This window comes from Oncorhynchus kisutch, linkage group LG29 (genome assembly GCF_002021735.2).
Source record: "Oncorhynchus kisutch isolate 150728-3 linkage group LG29, Okis_V2, whole genome shotgun sequence".
In the NCBI taxonomy this organism is placed as follows: Eukaryota; Metazoa; Chordata; class Actinopteri; order Salmoniformes; family Salmonidae; genus Oncorhynchus; species Oncorhynchus kisutch.
In genome coordinates, this window is record NC_034202.2 from 30,970,060 (window position 1) to 30,986,419 (window position 16,360).

The window sequence follows — 16,360 nt, forward strand, 5'->3', positions numbered from 1 at the left end:
CCACATCATAATGATGCAAACAGTGGACTACTGGAAAAAAAATACCTAAAGATAGACACTTAAAATGGAAAATCAAACTAATAGAATAAATGTGGCAAAACCAAATATAGAAATGCTTTTCTATAACTCCATTTACAACGGTGGGGGAGTGCCAATATGGAGGTGTAACAGTACTCTTCTTGCGTTGTGTACAATCAATCATCGACACGAACTCCCAACTTGTAGAACCAGTCATGAAGATTTATTCTGATAGAAACAACACAAAATTGCACGTCATGCAATGCACAGCATACCATCCAACTCTAATCACGCACTGTACAAAATATACGAACCCCCCCACCAGACACAGTAAGTTGCTAGCTAGTATTAGCTGGAATTCTCTACAACAAAATGCACCAAAAACGACATCTTATGTGTGGTGTTCTAATAACATTTACAAATTGATATGAATTGTAAATTTAAATAATCACTTGGGAGTATAAAAATCACTTTTGACGTAGTGCTTTGCAACCAACAACTGCTGGTTTACTGGGACGATTCTAACTGAAACATCCACCCTCGTAAGCAATCCGCGCAAACCAGCCAATAAGATGCCATGTTGAGTAGGTGAAGGCAAGACAAAAATAAAACCAAAAAACCCATTGGCTTAACAATAAAGTGGCAAGGGGAATCACCAATAGAACCCTGTTACAGAGGCACGGTGGGTGGCTTCAACATCGGACCCCATCAGTCATCTGTGTATATTTTAATCATTGGTCTGTACTGAAGCCACATATCATTTGAAGTGGTCAGTATATAATGGAAAAGATACTATAATGTATAGGTCCTCATCCCGAGTTATGTTTCATCCTCCTACATACCTGCCATACAGGACTATGACATTTATATCTGTGTTTTCTAATGATGATAAAACAAAAGTACAAGGAAGTACTTAAGGCTTTATTTAAACAGATAGTGACATTTAAACGATATTGAAGTAATCAAACAAATAGACTCTACAGGTTTCTAACATAAGCAATATATTCTCAAGTATTTAAAAAATACACTTTTTTATTTATTCACATAATCAACTTCCTATTTGTCCCCCTCAAAAATATCACAAATCGATTATAGCCTATCCTTATTAACATATTTCTTCAATTTAATTTAAATTCCAAAACACATTTTGTTGTCAAATTTGACTTTGAGCAAAATTTCAGGACTGCACCTTTGTGGATCTGCATAAATTATATCAATGTTAAACAAAATGTATTTTGATAGTGAAATCTTCTTGCTTGTGGGTTTGTCTTTATCGCCATGTTGCTAAATTCTACCTTGTCATTTCCTTCATACAACCTATTGTGTTACTCTCATTTGTTTCTCTTTTTTCCAGAAAAGTTCTGTCGTTTCTGACCACCCCCTCCGCGTGGCCCTCCACGTCCTCCTCCACGACCCCTCCCTCCCTCTCTCCGTCCCTCCCACATGGGCATGGGGGCCTCAATTTCTCCTGGCCGTCCACCCCGGTCTGGTACACTGCCCATCAATACCTTCACAGAGACAGAGGAGAATACAGAATAATCAGAATAGTTCATCTCTTTATCTTTATTCTAAAAATCTAACAAAACTCAAAGCTAGTTAGCTACAGCATACCTTGTAGACTTTAGTGCTTTCCCCTGCCTTTACTGGTAAAATGTAAGACTGGTCTTTTCTTGCTGCAAGCAGAAGAGACATGGAGACTTGGGATATGAGGGGAAGTGATGAGAGTGGAGGTATTGAGGCAAGCACTTCACTGCGCTCCTGTGGAGAACATGGAAACAGGTTTGACATTAATATACATGTAGCTACTAACAATAAAGGAATATAAAACTAAACAATACATTTTTGGGATCTGTGTTACTGTCAAGTCTATATTCAGATATACAGTGCCTTGCGAAAGTATTCGGCCCCCTTGAACTTTGCGACCTTTTGCCACATTTCAGGCTTCAAACATAAAGATATAAAACTGTATTTTTTTGTGAAGAATCAACAACAAGTGGGACACAATCATGAAGTGGAACGACATTTATTGGATATTTCAAACTTTTTTAACAAATGAAAAACTGAAGAATTGGGCGTGCAAAATTATTCAGCCCCCTTAAGTTAATACTTTGTAGCGCCACCTTTTGCTGCGATTACAGCTGTAAGTCGCTTGGGGTGTCTCTATCAGTTTTGCACATCGAGAGACTGAAATTTTTTCCCATTCCTCCTTGCAAAACAGCTCGAGCTCAGTGAGGTTGGATGGAGAGCATTTGTGAACAGCAGTTTTCAGTTCTTTCCACAGATTCTCAATTGGATTCGGGTCTGGACTTTAACTTGGCCATTCTAACACCTGGATATGTTTATTTTTGAACCATTCCATTGTAGATTTTGCTTTATGTTTTGGATCATTGTCTTGTTGGTAGACAAATCTCCGTCCCAGTCTCAGGTCTTTTGCAGACTCCATCAGGTTTTCTTCCAGAATGGTCCTGTATTTGGCTCCATCCATCTTCCCATCAATTTTAACCATCTTCCCTGTCCCTGCTGAAGAAAAGCCGGCCCAAACCATGATGCTGCCACCACCATGTTTGACAGTGGGGATGGTGTGTTCAGGGTGATGAGCTGTGTTGCTTTTACGCCAAACATAACGTTTTGCATTGTTGCCAAAATGTTCAAATTTTGGTTTCATCTGACCAGAGCACCTTCTTCCACATGTTTGGTGTGTCTCCCAGGTGGCTTGTGGCAAACTTTAAACAACATTTTTTATGGATATCTTTAAGAAATGGCATTCTTCTTGCCACTCTTCCATAAAGGCCAGATTTGTGCAATATACGACTGATTGTTGTCCTATGGACAGAGTCTCCCACCTCAACTGTAGATCTCTGCAGTTCATCCAGAGTGATCATGGGCCTCTTGGCTGCATCTCTGATCAGTCTTCTCCTTGTATGAGCTGAAAGTTTAGAGGGACGGCCAGGTCTTGGTAGATTTGCAGTGGTCTGATACTCCTTCCATTTCAATATTATCGCTTGCACAGTGCTCCTTGGGATGTTTAAAGCTTGGGAAATCTTTTTGTATCCAAATCCGGCTTTAAACTTCTTCACAACAGTATCTCGGACCTGCCTGGTATGTTCCTTGTTCTTCATGATGCTCTCTGCGCTTTTAACGGACCTCTGAGACTATCACAGTGCAGGTGCATTTATACGGAGACTTGATTACACACAGGTGGATTGTATTTATCATCATTAGTCATTTAGGTCAACATTGGATCATTTAGAGATCCTCACTGAACTTCTGGAGAGAGTTTGCTGCACTGAAAGTAAAGGGGCTGAATAATTTTGCACGCCCAATCTTTCAGTTTTTGTTTGTTAAAAAAGTTTGAAATATCCAATAAATGTCGTTCCACTTCATGATTGTGTCCCACTTGTTGTTGATTCTTCACAAAAAATACAGTTTTATATCTTTATGTTTGAAGCCTGAAATGTGGCAAAAGGTCGCAAAGTTCAAGGGGGCCAAATACTTTCGCAAGGCACTGTATATGCAAAAAGTTAACGTTGACTTACACAGATCGTCAATCCTAATTTTCTTGCTGACTGTGGAACTACTGGTTCTGAGTTCGTCCCTGCGCTTTGCTGTGCTCTCAGTAAATGCTCACTGAATGCAAAAAATTGTTGTAATTCTTGCTACTCCAGACATTTTTGGGACTTATTCTGGAGACCCAGGTCTGATGGAATATGGTCCTTAGGAGTTGGATATCTTATCACACTGCCATATTTAGCAGATATGATCCAAAGGTCAGTGCTGGCAACACCTTACAGACTGTTCCACATGGGGTGCAGCATGAAGCTGTGAATATAGAAATTGACTTTGTTCCTGTGCTGTGCACATGCCTGTTAATCCTGCTCGAAGTGGCCTTGCGTTTGCGCCCCATTGACTACAATTAAGTAATTTGCACTATAGTGCTTTTAATATGGACATACATTAGGAACACCTGCTTTCTCCAATGACAGACTGACAGGTGAAAGCTACGGCCCCTTATTGATGTCACTTGTTAAATCCACTTCAATCAATGTAGATGAAGGGGAGGAGACAGGTTAAATAATGATTTTTAAGCCTTGAGACATGGATTGTGTAGGTTTGCCATTCAGATGGTGAAGGGGCAAGACAAAATATTGAAGTGCCTTTGAACGGGGTATGGTAGTAGGTGCCAGGCAGACTGGTTTGAGTATGTCAAGAACTCAACAGTTTCCCGTTTGTATCAACAATGGTCCACCACCCAAAGGACATCCAGCCAACTTGACACAACTGTGGGAAGCATTGGAGTCAACATGGGCCAGCATCCCTGTGGAATGCTTTCAAAACCAAAGAATTGAGGCTGTTCTGATGGCAAAAGGGTGTGCAGCTCAATATTAGGAAGGTGATTGTAATGTTTTGTACACTCAGTATCGATTTAGCCTGCATATAAAGTAACGTTTAGTAGAGGCAGTGTTGCATACCTTTTCCTTCTCTCCCCAGGCAAATGACTGAAGTGTGACCTGAAAACGTTTGATCATCATTTGGCGTCGACAATGATAGTCCTCTAATAGAGCCTGATTTATCTTCTGGACTTGCCTCTAAATAGGTGGAAAAACCAATACAGAAATTAATAATCTGGTGAATAAATAAGGTACCAAATACACTGACAACCTTCAGCACTGTCATGAGGAACCCCCCCCCCCCCCCTTTGACAACCTACCCATTGCTCAGAGTTGAGATTGGTGTCCAGCAGAGGTTCTGTCATATCGCCACACGGCAATACCGCAAAACGTAACTCCACCTGAATAGTAAAGCGTGATAGAGAAGTGGGCACTGTATCAACAGCAACATTCTACAGACACTTTTCATATCACATCCTGTCTGAGTCGGTCTCTCCTTACCTGATGGCACACATCTGTAAGCCGTGAAGACTCATCCATGTTTAGGGTTTGAAGCAACAGAGCCAATTCACGCTCTGTTTCTTCCTTCCTGTCACCTTGTTCCATCTCCTGGCCATCTTCATATTCTTTACACCAGTTCTTTGTATCAACAATGCTGGGATCTTCCGCTCTCTGCTCTTTCTGAGATTTATCTTCACTCTTCTCATCCTCTGGATGTAATTCTTTATGTTGAAGTATACGTGCTGCTTGTAATTCTGACACCATGTACTCTACAAATAAGACCATAAGGATAATAGCATCAACAATACACAACATACATTATTCACTTCGTTTCAACACTTTTACATTTCAAGAACTCCCACCTGCCTAATCTCTCACCAGTGACTTTGTTGAGGAGAGGAGGACTCAGTGGATCTGTGGTCAGTGCAGCGTAGGGACAAAGTAGCTCGGTCAGCAGGGTCCGCAACTCCCCCACTAGGACAATACCAGTCTTTTGGTCTGAAATGCGTGCGTACCAAACACACACACCATAATTGAGCAAGGCACTTAGCTCTAATGTGCTTCAGGGACACCGTACTACTATGACTGACCCTGTAAAACAACACATTTAACTTCACCTGTCCTGTGTATGTGAAAATAAAACATTTATTTAAAAAATATATTTAAAAAAAATATATATATATATATATATATGTTTGGCTACTTTGAAGAATTTCAAATATAACATTTTGATTTAACACTTTTTTGGTTACTACATGATTCCATATGTTATTTCATAGTTTTGATGTCTTCACTATTATTCTACAATGTAGAAAATATATATTTTTTAAACAACAACCTGGAATTAGTAGGTGTGTACAAACTAGTAGGTGTGTGTGAGTGTGTGTATATATATATATATAGCAAGTGTCTGTAGGTGCACCTTCTAGTTGCTACCCTTGTATCATGTACAATTGCATGATGACTTAGTTGTAAGGTTATATACCCTGTAACTCTGTGCAGACAGCCCTCAATTCTGACGCCAGCCAAGTGAGCAGCGGACAAGGAAGCTCATCACACCTGCACCGTCTGACACAGACACTGCTTGTGTACCTGAAATAATGTTAAAGTAATGACCGAGATCAAGCAACACGTGTAATAACTAGATAGATAAGGTTCAGAAAACACACAGTAGCGAAAGCAAACGTATTAAACTGGGCCTCTAAGCGACTAGCTGAGCTACTCTTGTGCTGTTTACTTGTCTATCCCATCTGGCACGTGCAGTACGTCTGCTAGCTAGGCTTCTGACATTCGTTAGCTAGGTAGGAGACATGATCTAATCTGTTTTCAAAATAAACCTACATACTCACCCAAGAGCCCTTATAGCATATATTGTTCCTATATCTCTCTCCATTACAAACTCAATAGAACACATTGAAACATGTATCCAAACATGTAGCTATTGCATTCGCAACAAGTAATTTTCCTTTCCCGTCTTTCCCAAATGTTCAGTTAAAAAGTTGCAGAAGCTCTGTACTTCCGGGTTCTGTATGTATACAATTTATTCAAGGCACGGTTAATAGATCGACAATCCACTTTGATGCGGATGTCACATTTTATGAATAACGCATTAAAGGACATATGCATGGAGGAAATAGCCAGTGTAGCAGTTAATTTATGTAGGTAAATTGCAATAATTATTGTGCATTGGGACATTTATCGTAATATCCGTTACCTAAAGGTGTTATTTTGCAATATATGTTTTACTCCTTTACACTGTGCCTTTAAAACAAGTTTCAAAGGTTATAGCCACAGCCGAAAGGGGTTCATTAACAGTATCTGTTATAGCTATGTATGTCTTATAATGATCCATAATTAAAATCAACTTGTGACCAGTAATCAAGAAACAAGACAGAAAAAATAATATAAACTAGAGACAAAGTCTTCAGATTTTATTCTCAAATACAAAAAGAGTCAGTTTTGATTTAACACAGAACCACATGCAGATACTGTTTTACATACATGGTATATGGTATAAAAAAGTTTTACAACCACACATGAAACTAGTTAATGATCACAAAGATTGGAAAAACAAGTTGGAGGGACAATAGATGACCACCACTGTTACAGAACATTTTAAATGGTGTGAAACAATACATTTTGGTAAATGTTGTTTTACAAGCTCTCTTTATACAGGTTATAGAAAAAAGTAATCAAAATGTTTGTCTTCAAGACTTTAATTTCAATAAATATGGGCAAAATATTAATGGATTAAATCAAAACCTCAACAGTTGAAGATACATTTTTTTTAATATATATAATTAGTCCAGACTCTACACCAATTTCTTTAAAATGTATGGTTCTTTGATCTAACATCTAAAACTAAAAATGACACGTAAACAGCAAAATATTAAAACAAAAACAAAATGTTGTCCTACAATCTTCCATCTCTCTTAAAAACACATTGAAATGTACACATGCAAATCCCAGCTACCTTTTATGAGCTCTAATAAACATTCACTGCACAACACTGAAAAGTGTACTACATATGCATGTTAAACTACACCACTGTTGCTCATTTAAAATAGCCAGGGTCTACAAACAGGCAAGACAAATAAGCTTAATGTTACTAAATGGTTGCAGGACCTACTGCAAAAACAATGCTAATGTTGTGGCGTGACATGAAAAAATAAATCCTATACCAGAAAGGCAGGGAGAAAACCACTAGACCCTGAAAAGAAAACCTTGAAAATGTTAGCTATAAGAAAGGGAAGACTAATCATTAAGGAGATGAGGACGAAAAGACAGGTGTAGCCTGCAGGCAGGATAAGCAATGGAATGCTGCTCAGGGAATGGATCCGTCTCATCAGTGCACTACTGTAGGCCTACTGCGTGCCCTGGGAGCCCTGAGAACCCTGGCTGTAGTTGCCATAGTTGCCGTATTGGCTGTAGTACTGATTCCATTGGCTCTGGTTCTGGTAATACTGCTGCCACTGCTGTGCATACTGGATCAGAGGGAAAGAGAGCAAGACATTATGACGTGAGTTTTAGACAGGTGAAAGGTTAACATTGATATATGGGCCAACCTAAGAAACTAGCTAGTCACCTGTTGATACTGCTGGTTGTAGTTCTGCTGCTGCTGGCTGTAGGTCTGTCCAGTGGCGGCAGGAGCAGCAGCAGCAGCGGCAGGAGCAGCAGGAGTTTGGCTATAGCTCTGGCTGTAACCCGGGTACTGGCTGTAGCTGCCGTAGTTGTAACCCTGGTTGTAGTTGCCTTGATTGTAGCCTTGATTATAGCCCTGATTGTATGTCTGTGGCTATAGTTAACACATACAATGTCAGAAAGTTGGAAGGACTAGTGAAGTGTTGACAGAGGAAGAACCACATATAAGGAGATGCCAATAAAGGGAAACACCAACATTTCACAACTTCATATTCATTGTCTCCAGCACCACCCCAACATCAACGTGTGAAAATTGTGCATTTCTATGTTTTGTTGTAAAAAGAGATAGGAAGATAAGGTTTTTCATTTACATCATGAGTGCGAGTCGTGTGACTTTGACCAATTGTGAGTGGGCATTGCCTACTAATTAGTTGATGATGTCATTATCCGTTTTACTACAAAACATAAACACAGCATTTTCATATGTGGTACTGGAGACGATGAATATGAAGTTGAAAAATGTGTGAAGATTCCCCTTAAAAAGTAACCAATATATTAAGACAGCTTACCTGTCCTTGGCTGTAACTGCCAGTGGTTCCCTTGTTATATTGTCCTTGGCGGTGTTGATTGTAGCTCCCTCCAGATTGTTGGTTGCGGTTGTAGCCATGTTGCCCTCCTGCTGCGCCCTCGCGGTTGCCTCCCCAACGGTTCTGCTGGTAGCCTCCACGGTTATAGCCTGTCATGTATAAAGGGCAGGAAGTTAAGTAGGCTCATAACACAAATGTAGAAAAATAAACCTTGCTCCTCACCTCCTCTGAAGTTGCCACCTTGGGGTCCACCACGACTCTGGTAGCCTCCCCTTCCTCCTTGAGAGCCACCACGGTTGTCATAGCGCTGATAAGGTGCATCGCGACCACGGAAACCTCCCTGGCGGTTGTCGAAGCGTTTGTCAGGGGGTGGGCCGGCTTTGCGGCCCTCCTCGTTGTACTGCTTCACCAGTGTGTCAGCCTCTTCTTTTTGAAGCTCGATGAAAGTCACGTTGTCAAGAAACTCACCAGCTTCTGGGAGCACAAAGTTGGCTACAGGAAGCAGAGGGGTTGGACGTTGTCAGGACGAGTATAGCGGCGCCGTCGAAAGACAAAGAAAATCATTATTACTATCTGATAGACAATAATAGGAAGGGGTAGAAAGGGAAAGAGGGAAGTGGGGGAGAGAGTGGAGTTGCACCAGAATTGGAGCAAAACAGTACCTCAAGGGACAGGGGAGAATTTGCTCCAGTTTAGGGAGGACAAGGAAATAGAGAAAAATAAAATAGCAAAACTAAAAGAGTTATGGATATGTAGATAGGGGAAAGTTTGCAACTGCAAATCACAAGCATAGCCTATGGGAGCATAGCCTATGGACGTATGTATGTCCTCAGTTCTTAAGTGATAAATTTTCAATATTTCCGCCAATGGTTTTGTTTAAAATTTAAATTGATACTCTATTAAAATCTCATCCTTCAAGGGTCAGAAACCAACACTTGAAATGGACGTCACCCTGAGTTTGCAGTGCTAAATAGATGAACGAGAAGTTGGACAGAAATGGTTCAAATAAGAGAATGATGGATGATAGGGGGAAAGTGGGAATAGCTCTCTGAGGGGAAGGGGACGGTTGGGATCTTCCAAGTTTCCATAAAATAAATAAAATAAAAAAATACATAGGAAATGCATTGTCTTTTTAAATTTTGTTATCCATGGAATTCCTACCTTTCATTTCTAATACGGCATGATCGGGCACATCCTTCCCTTCCTCATCAGTTCGCTTTAACGTTCGCTCTTTTAAATCCTCGTCCGTGGGACAAATTACAATAGCCTTGCGTTGAAAACCTTCAAAAGGACGCATTTTTCGTCTCTGGGCTGATCCATATACATTTGTCTAGCAAAGTTGACAAGAAAGAAGTAGAAGCTGTTCATTATTGTTCACTTGTCTGGTTTTGTTACAGCTTTGCGTTCCATAGGAGGGAAATTGGATTCCTGCAATGATGAAAGTGAGAGTTTTTTTCCTTCATGCCTATATTTACTGTTCTGGAACTACATATGGTTGTCTCTCACAACTTACCGTTGTGTCTGGAATGCATTTCCTGTGAGAAAGAACTTTGGGGACCCATGTTAGTCATCTATTGGGTTAATTCTCGCAAGTTCTCAACTGGTCAACATTTCCAATGAAGAGCTAAGAACATTAGCTACTTAAAATGCAAAATACCACATTACAAAAAAAATTGTAGAATCTTTAAATATGTTCCATCTTTGAATCTATTTTTGCCATATTGACAGCTCACTCTTACAAGCTTGAGCAAATAGATGCATGTTCCCGTTAATCGCTTCTTCCACAGAGCTCACATTCACTTCCATACAATTAACAGAAGAAAAACATCTGTAAAATCAATTGAATTGTCTCCAGGTAAACCCTTTTAGGGCAATCAATGTACTGCTTTTCAAACTATTCTCTGTGCGGTCATTGATTTAATGTAACTGGCTGAATAAACTAACAATTAAGTTTATAAAACCGTGTAATATCTTGCCTACAATAACAGGGTCCCCCTATTTACTTACCAGAACTTACCTGTTTGTCAATAGTCCATCTGTCATGACAATAACAACATACACTACCTACCTGTCAATACTCACGAATTCCATGGCATCCATAAGAATGTCCAAGACCTTACCTACCTTGAGTAACTTGAGCAAACGCCCTGAAAATTCAAACATGTTAGTTTTCACTTACCTTAATGTTTTATTCATTTTACATACAACATTCAAAAGTTCCATATGCTGTCTGTATGTATAAATCAGCTATCTTACATCAAAGGTGATGTGAGTTTGAACTTGAACTAATCTTACAGTTAACGAACAACAGAAGGTGTATTTCTTACTCACCACCCGGCAGTGTTTACTTGTTTTTCAACATCTTATTATAGACATGGACTATTTGTACAGCTTAGAGCTCTTTTTCAACAGGACATACAGAGAGGAAATAAAAAATATTGAGTAAAAACATACAATGTCAATACTGCTTTCATTTAAGCGAAAACAGGAATAATGATTTCAGCAGCATGTTCAGGACAATGAAAAGTGTGATAACTTCCATGAGTTGTTGATCAAGGCTTCTACACTAGAGACAGTATATCAAAGAGTGCATTAATGGACATGTGCATCAGTGAACAGCAGTGGGCGGGAGGTTGAGCACATTAACATAGAATGGGGTGAGAAATCAGAAAGTAGATACCTGATCCAGGATGTAGTTACGCTTCTTGCGGGCAGCAATCTGGATCAACCTGTTCAGACACTGTGTGGCCTGCTGGATCAGGACATCCCAGCGACCAGCATAGTTCTTCTGGCGACGCAGTCCCATCACCTGAGGGTGGAGGTTTTCATTACGTTAGTGGGGAACTTGACACTAAAGACCAAGACTGAAGGATTCTGTGTTCAAACAAAGACAACTGACCTTCATCTTCTCCATTATGGCATTGGTGCCCAGGATGTTGTATTTCTTTGCAGGGTGCTCTGTCGCGTGTTTTGAGGCCCAGGTAGTTTTCCCAGATGCAGGCAGGCCAACCATCATCAAGAGCTGAGGTAAAAACAAGAGACAAACATGAGGAATTAGTCCTGGCATCTCACAGCTGACGACAGAAGGAATCTAGTCTTATGATCCAAATCAACAATCCACTCAATGAACCAATACAGCAGACACTCACCTCACAGTCAGCCTTGGTTGCAGGCCCAACTGTTCCCCGTATCCTGTTTTCCAGAGGGACGTTCTGAATGAAGGTGTATCCCTCAGGCAGGGGGAAGAAGGGCTCCTCTTTCTGGCCGAAGTTAAATTCAATTGCACAGTTCTTCACAAGAACGTGGGGAAAGAGTGGCCGCTCGGCCAACTCCTCCCGTGACACACGGAAGGCCACATCCAGCCACTTGCCATTCTTTGAGAAGGCCATCTTCACTTCCTCACCGCTATCGAAGTCCTGAACCAGACATGGAGAGGAAAACATTTAGGCTTATTGAGTACTCAGCTTTTTATTAGGCAGATGAATCTTCTGTACTATCACAAATACTTACAATGTAGCATCCAAGGACATCATTTTCACAAAACTTTTCCCCGTAATCCTCAAATTTACAATTTGAAGATTTCTTGCCAGTTCCTCCATAGCCATAAGAGAAATGTTCTTCACCTGGTATAGAGTCAAAAACAATGAGTTTTTGTTAGTTTCAAATCGCATAAAATATTCAATAACAATGAGATAATCCAAAATCAAGTACAGAAGCATTTTCACAAACTGACCGAGCTGGGTGTTGCAGGTATCCAAGGACCAGCCAATGCGCACTACATGTGGATCAGGCTCACTGCTGGGAAGGTGCTTCACAGAGATCTCCTCGTTTATCTGGATAACAAAACATGCACCAAATTCATATTTACTCAAACCGATGAGACCCCTCAATCGGAAAACACAACCTGAATATTCCATCTACAAAGCGCCTAAGTGAAATGCAACTTAATTTAAACAGGAAATACCTTCATTTCAAAGCAGACTTGCCCTTTGTTGACACCATAGGAAGCTCGTGCACCTGACCACAGGTATGCAAAACCTTCGATGGTGAGCGGGTATCCACTATACCGGTCACGTGATACCTTGAAGTGCAGATCGCAATTATCTGTGAGAAACAAAACCATACCCCCCAAAAGTAAATAAAGTTGAAGACAAAAGTTGACATACACCTTAGCCAAAAACATTTAAACTCAGGTTCACAATTCCTGACATTTAATCATAGTAAAAATGTCCTGTCTTAGATCAGCTAGGATCACCACTTTATTTTAAGAATGTGAAATGTCAGAATAATAGTAGAGAGAATGATTTATTTCAGCTTTTATTTCTTTCATCACATTCCCAGTGGGTCAAAAGTTCACATACACTCAATTAGTATTTGGTAGCATTGCCTTAAAATTGCTTAACTTGGGTCAAACGTTTCGAGTAGCCTTCCACAAGCTTCCCACATAAAGTTGGGTGAATTTTGGCCCATTCCTCCTGACAGTTGGTGTAACGGAGTCAGGTTTGTAGGCCTCCTTGCTCGCACACGCTTTTTCAGTTCTGCCAACACATTTTCTATAGAGGTCAGGGCTTTGTGATGGCCACTCCAATACCTTTACTTTGTTGTCCTTAAGCCATTTTGCCACAAATTTGGAAGTATGCTTGGGGTCACTGTCCATTTGGATGACCCATTTGCGACCAAGCTTTTAACTTCCTGACTGACGTCTTGAGATGTTACATCAATATATCCACATAAATTTCCCCCCTCATGATGCCATCTATTTTGTGAAGTGCACCCCCCCAACATGATGTTGCCACCCCCGCGCTTCACGGTTGGGATGGTGTTCTTTGGCTTGCAAGCCTCCCCCTTTTCCTACAAACAGAACGATGGTCATTATGGCCAAACAGTTCTATTTTTGTTTCATCGGTCCAGAGGACATTTCTCCAAAAAGTAATCTTTGTCTCCATGTGCAAACCGTAGTCTGGCTTTTTTATGGCGGTTGTGGAGCAGTGGCTTCTTCCTTGCTGAGCGGCCTTTCAGGTTATGTCGATATAGGACTCCTTTTACTGTCAATATAGACGCTTTTGTACCTGTTTCCTCCAGCATCTCCACAAGGTCCTTTGCTGTTGTTCCGGGATTGATTTGCACTTTTCGCACCAAAGTACTTTCATCTCTAGGAGACAGAACACGTCTCCTTCCCGAGCGGTATGACTGCTGTGGTCCCATTGTGTTTATACTTGCGTACTATTGTTTGTACAGATGAACGTGGTACCTTCAGGCGTTTGGATGAACCAGACTTGTGGAGGTCTACAATATTTTTTCTGAGGTCTTGGCTGATTTCCCCATGATGTCAAGCAAAGAGACATTGAGTTTGAAGGTAGGCCATGAAATACATCCACAGATACACCTCCAATTGACAAATTATGTCAATTAGCCTATCAAAAGCCATGACACAATTTCCCAAGCTGTTTAAAGGCACAGTCAACCTAGTGTATGTAAACTTCTGACCCACTGGAATTGTGATACAGTGAATTATAGGTGAAATAATCTGTCTGTAAACAATTGTTGGAAAAATTACTTGTGTCATGCACAAAGTAGATTTCCTAACCGACTTGCCAAAACTATAGTTTGTTAACAAGAAATTTGTGGAGTGGTTGAAAAATGAGTTTTAATGACTCCGGCCTAAGTGTATGTAAACTTCCGACTTCAACTGTATGTTGTTAATGCACACAATAAACCATTCAACACAAATCCTACTACCATCACAAAACAAACATAGTACTTTCACTTACACGTATCAATAGCCACAAGAGTGTCATCAAAATCTTCTTCCTCTTCCTCTGCTGGGGGCTGTGGAGAACGTGCCCTGTGTGCGCGAGAGCGTGGAGCATAAGCTAGGGGTATAGTTCGGAAGAATGTTTTCAAGGCACTTTAGTGAAGTAGTTTTCAAACCTGTTCCCCCACACTTACCTTCTTTCCTCTCGGTGTTCATAATATCCATAGCCACGGCCTTCATCGTATGGCCTCTTACGGTTGCATCGGTCATCCTCCGTTTTTGCTTGGCTCACCTGCTCAGCCTCCATGGCCTCGCATTCATTGGCAGCATCTGGAAGATGTGCCTCTGGCTGCTTTGGCTCCTTCTTCAACTGCTCCTGCTGCAGAGGTTCATCTGCCTCTTTTTTCAAATCTGCTTTCATCACAAACTCATCTGCACCAAAGAGGACAATGTTGTTAATAATTACAGCGTGAGCGCAGGGTGAATTAAGAGAATATACTAAGCACTAATCTGTTCATTTGAGTCATGTTATTACTGACCTGACTTAATTTCAGACATATCCACACGCTTTGCTTCAGGGTCAATTGATGCTGGGTCCACTGGCTTAGGTTGCACTGGTTCAGGTTTCATAGCCTCTGTTTGTGGTGGCTCTGATTGCACAAGTACTGGTTGCACAGGTTCTGGATGTGGTGGCTCTGGTTCTGCTCTCTCTGGTTCTAACACCTGTGCCCCTTCTCGGCTGTCTTCCTGTGCCCCATCCCGGCTGTCTTCTTCCTGCTCATCTTCACTATGTTCACCATCACCTTTCTCCTCATTAAACTTTTCTTCTTTAGCCTGCGGGACAAACTGTACTTCATCGTCCTCACCATCTTGGTCTTCTTCCCCATCATCTTTAACTAGTATGGAAAACATACTGTCAGTATCACAACCTGCTTGATTTACAACTTTGGTATAACAGCAGTTTCATCCGTGTGTTTACAATTGACAGCCCACTAGTCACGTTGAAACAAACAGTACCAGCCCAATTTAAAAACGGAAAATCTGTGAACAGTCAACGTGGCTCTACCAATTAAATCGTACAACTGTCTACATACACATAGAAACCCCTAAATATTAGTTTACCTTCATCCGAGTAATCGTCGCCATCTGCGCCAATATCGTGTTCCTCATCACCCCCAACATCAGCAGTCGGTGGCCCGCCCTCTTCACCTGCAGCCTCGGCCTCAAGTGCTGATTGCAACCTTATGACAAGATCCGCCTTCAGCCCACGAGTATCCAGGCCTCGCTGCTGAAGTTCCTCTTTCAGCTCATTGACTTTGAGCTTCTTCACATTGATTCCACTCATCTTTCATGCAACTTATTCAGTGATCAGAAATTCCAATCTGTAAGAAATTAGTTTACAGACAAGGAATGTAGTTTAGTAGACGTCTAGCATTGGCAATGTTTGCTACTGTAGCCATTTCGTTGCAATTACAACATCTTACATGGGCATCGCTCCTGTTAACAGAAACATAAAATCCACGGCAAAACAACGCATAGGTCCAAAGCCAACAGTTTTCATAAAACTAGCTAGTTCCTAGTTACATTATAGACTTCACTACGGTATTTGCTACGCCGGTATTGCTTGCCAACTACCGGTAGTTAGCATTAGCAACTAGGCACATTTTTACAGGATAGTCACCTAAGGTCGGACACCAAAACAACGGATTCTGAAACGTCATAGCTAGCTAGCTGTATACAAACAAATGTGCATGATAGCTAGCGTCGCTACTATTTGTAAATCATGCGAGTTTACATTCAAAATACACTAGCGTACATTACTAACCTCTTTTCTCACTCTTATAATTTCCTTGCTTGATTCATGCAGCGACCAACTCAACTGAAACAAAATGGACGATTCTGTTGTAGCCAGAAAAGGTTAGCGCTTGCCGTCTGCTCTGTGATTGGCTAGAGGCCTTGTAGGTAATATT

General features: G+C 40.9%; 2 protein-coding genes across 2 annotated transcripts; both read right to left on the minus strand.

Annotated features, from left to right (window-relative positions):
* Window positions 1-918: 918 nt before the first annotated feature.
* On the minus strand, window positions 919-6,442 carry im:7138535 (protein FAM98B). Its single transcript, XM_020466228.2, has 8 exons — window positions 6,257-6,442; window positions 5,893-5,999; window positions 5,286-5,405; window positions 4,908-5,176; window positions 4,727-4,807; window positions 4,488-4,604; window positions 1,630-1,776; window positions 919-1,526 (listed from the first exon to the last, which is right to left on the minus strand). The coding sequence occupies exons 1-8, from the start codon at window positions 6,319-6,321 to the stop codon at window positions 1,350-1,352; spliced, it is 1,083 nt and encodes a 360-aa protein (XP_020321817.1). The 5' UTR covers window positions 6,322-6,442; the 3' UTR covers window positions 919-1,349.
* A 365-nt stretch (window positions 6,443-6,807) lies between these two features.
* On the minus strand, window positions 6,808-16,339 carry hnrnpul1l (heterogeneous nuclear ribonucleoprotein U-like 1 like). The gene is made up of 16 exons (XM_020466214.2): window positions 16,216-16,339; window positions 15,513-15,772; window positions 14,930-15,286; window positions 14,585-14,822; window positions 14,407-14,480; window positions 12,600-12,739; window positions 12,369-12,468; window positions 12,146-12,258; window positions 11,785-12,051; window positions 11,535-11,657; window positions 11,316-11,444; window positions 9,797-9,965; window positions 8,858-9,127; window positions 8,618-8,784; window positions 7,993-8,202; window positions 6,808-7,891 (listed from the first exon to the last, which is right to left on the minus strand). Exons 2-16 carry the CDS (start codon window positions 15,733-15,735, stop codon window positions 7,772-7,774), a joined length of 2,700 nt encoding a protein of 899 aa, XP_020321803.1. The 5' UTR covers window positions 15,736-15,772; window positions 16,216-16,339; the 3' UTR covers window positions 6,808-7,771.
* Between the last annotated feature and the right edge of the window lie 21 nt (window positions 16,340-16,360).

Bases quoted from the DNA above. Each gene is read 5' to 3' on its own strand.
- im:7138535 (XM_020466228.2), bottom strand. From the start codon at position 6,321: ATGTGTTCTATTGAGTTTGTAATGGAGAGAGATATAGGAACAATATAT. The intron at 5,406-5,892 runs GTATATAACCTT...CACGCATTTCAG, and splicing joins TGTCTGCACAGAGTTACAGG to ACCAAAAGACTGGTATTGTC. The intron at 4,808-4,907 runs GTAAGGAGAGAC...TTTACTATTCAG, and splicing joins TTACAGATGTGTGCCATCAG to GTGGAGTTACGTTTTGCGGT.
- hnrnpul1l (XM_020466214.2), bottom strand. From the start codon at position 15,735: ATGAGTGGAATCAATGTGAAGAAGCTCAAAGTCAATGAGCTGAAAGAG. The intron at 11,658-11,784 runs GTGAGTGTCTGC...TTTTTACCTCAG, and splicing joins CAACCAAGGCTGACTGTGAG to CTCTTGATGATGGTTGGCCT. The intron at 9,966-11,315 runs GTATCTACTTTC...CAACTTTGCTAG, and splicing joins GTAACTACATCCTGGATCAG to ACAAATGTATATGGATCAGC.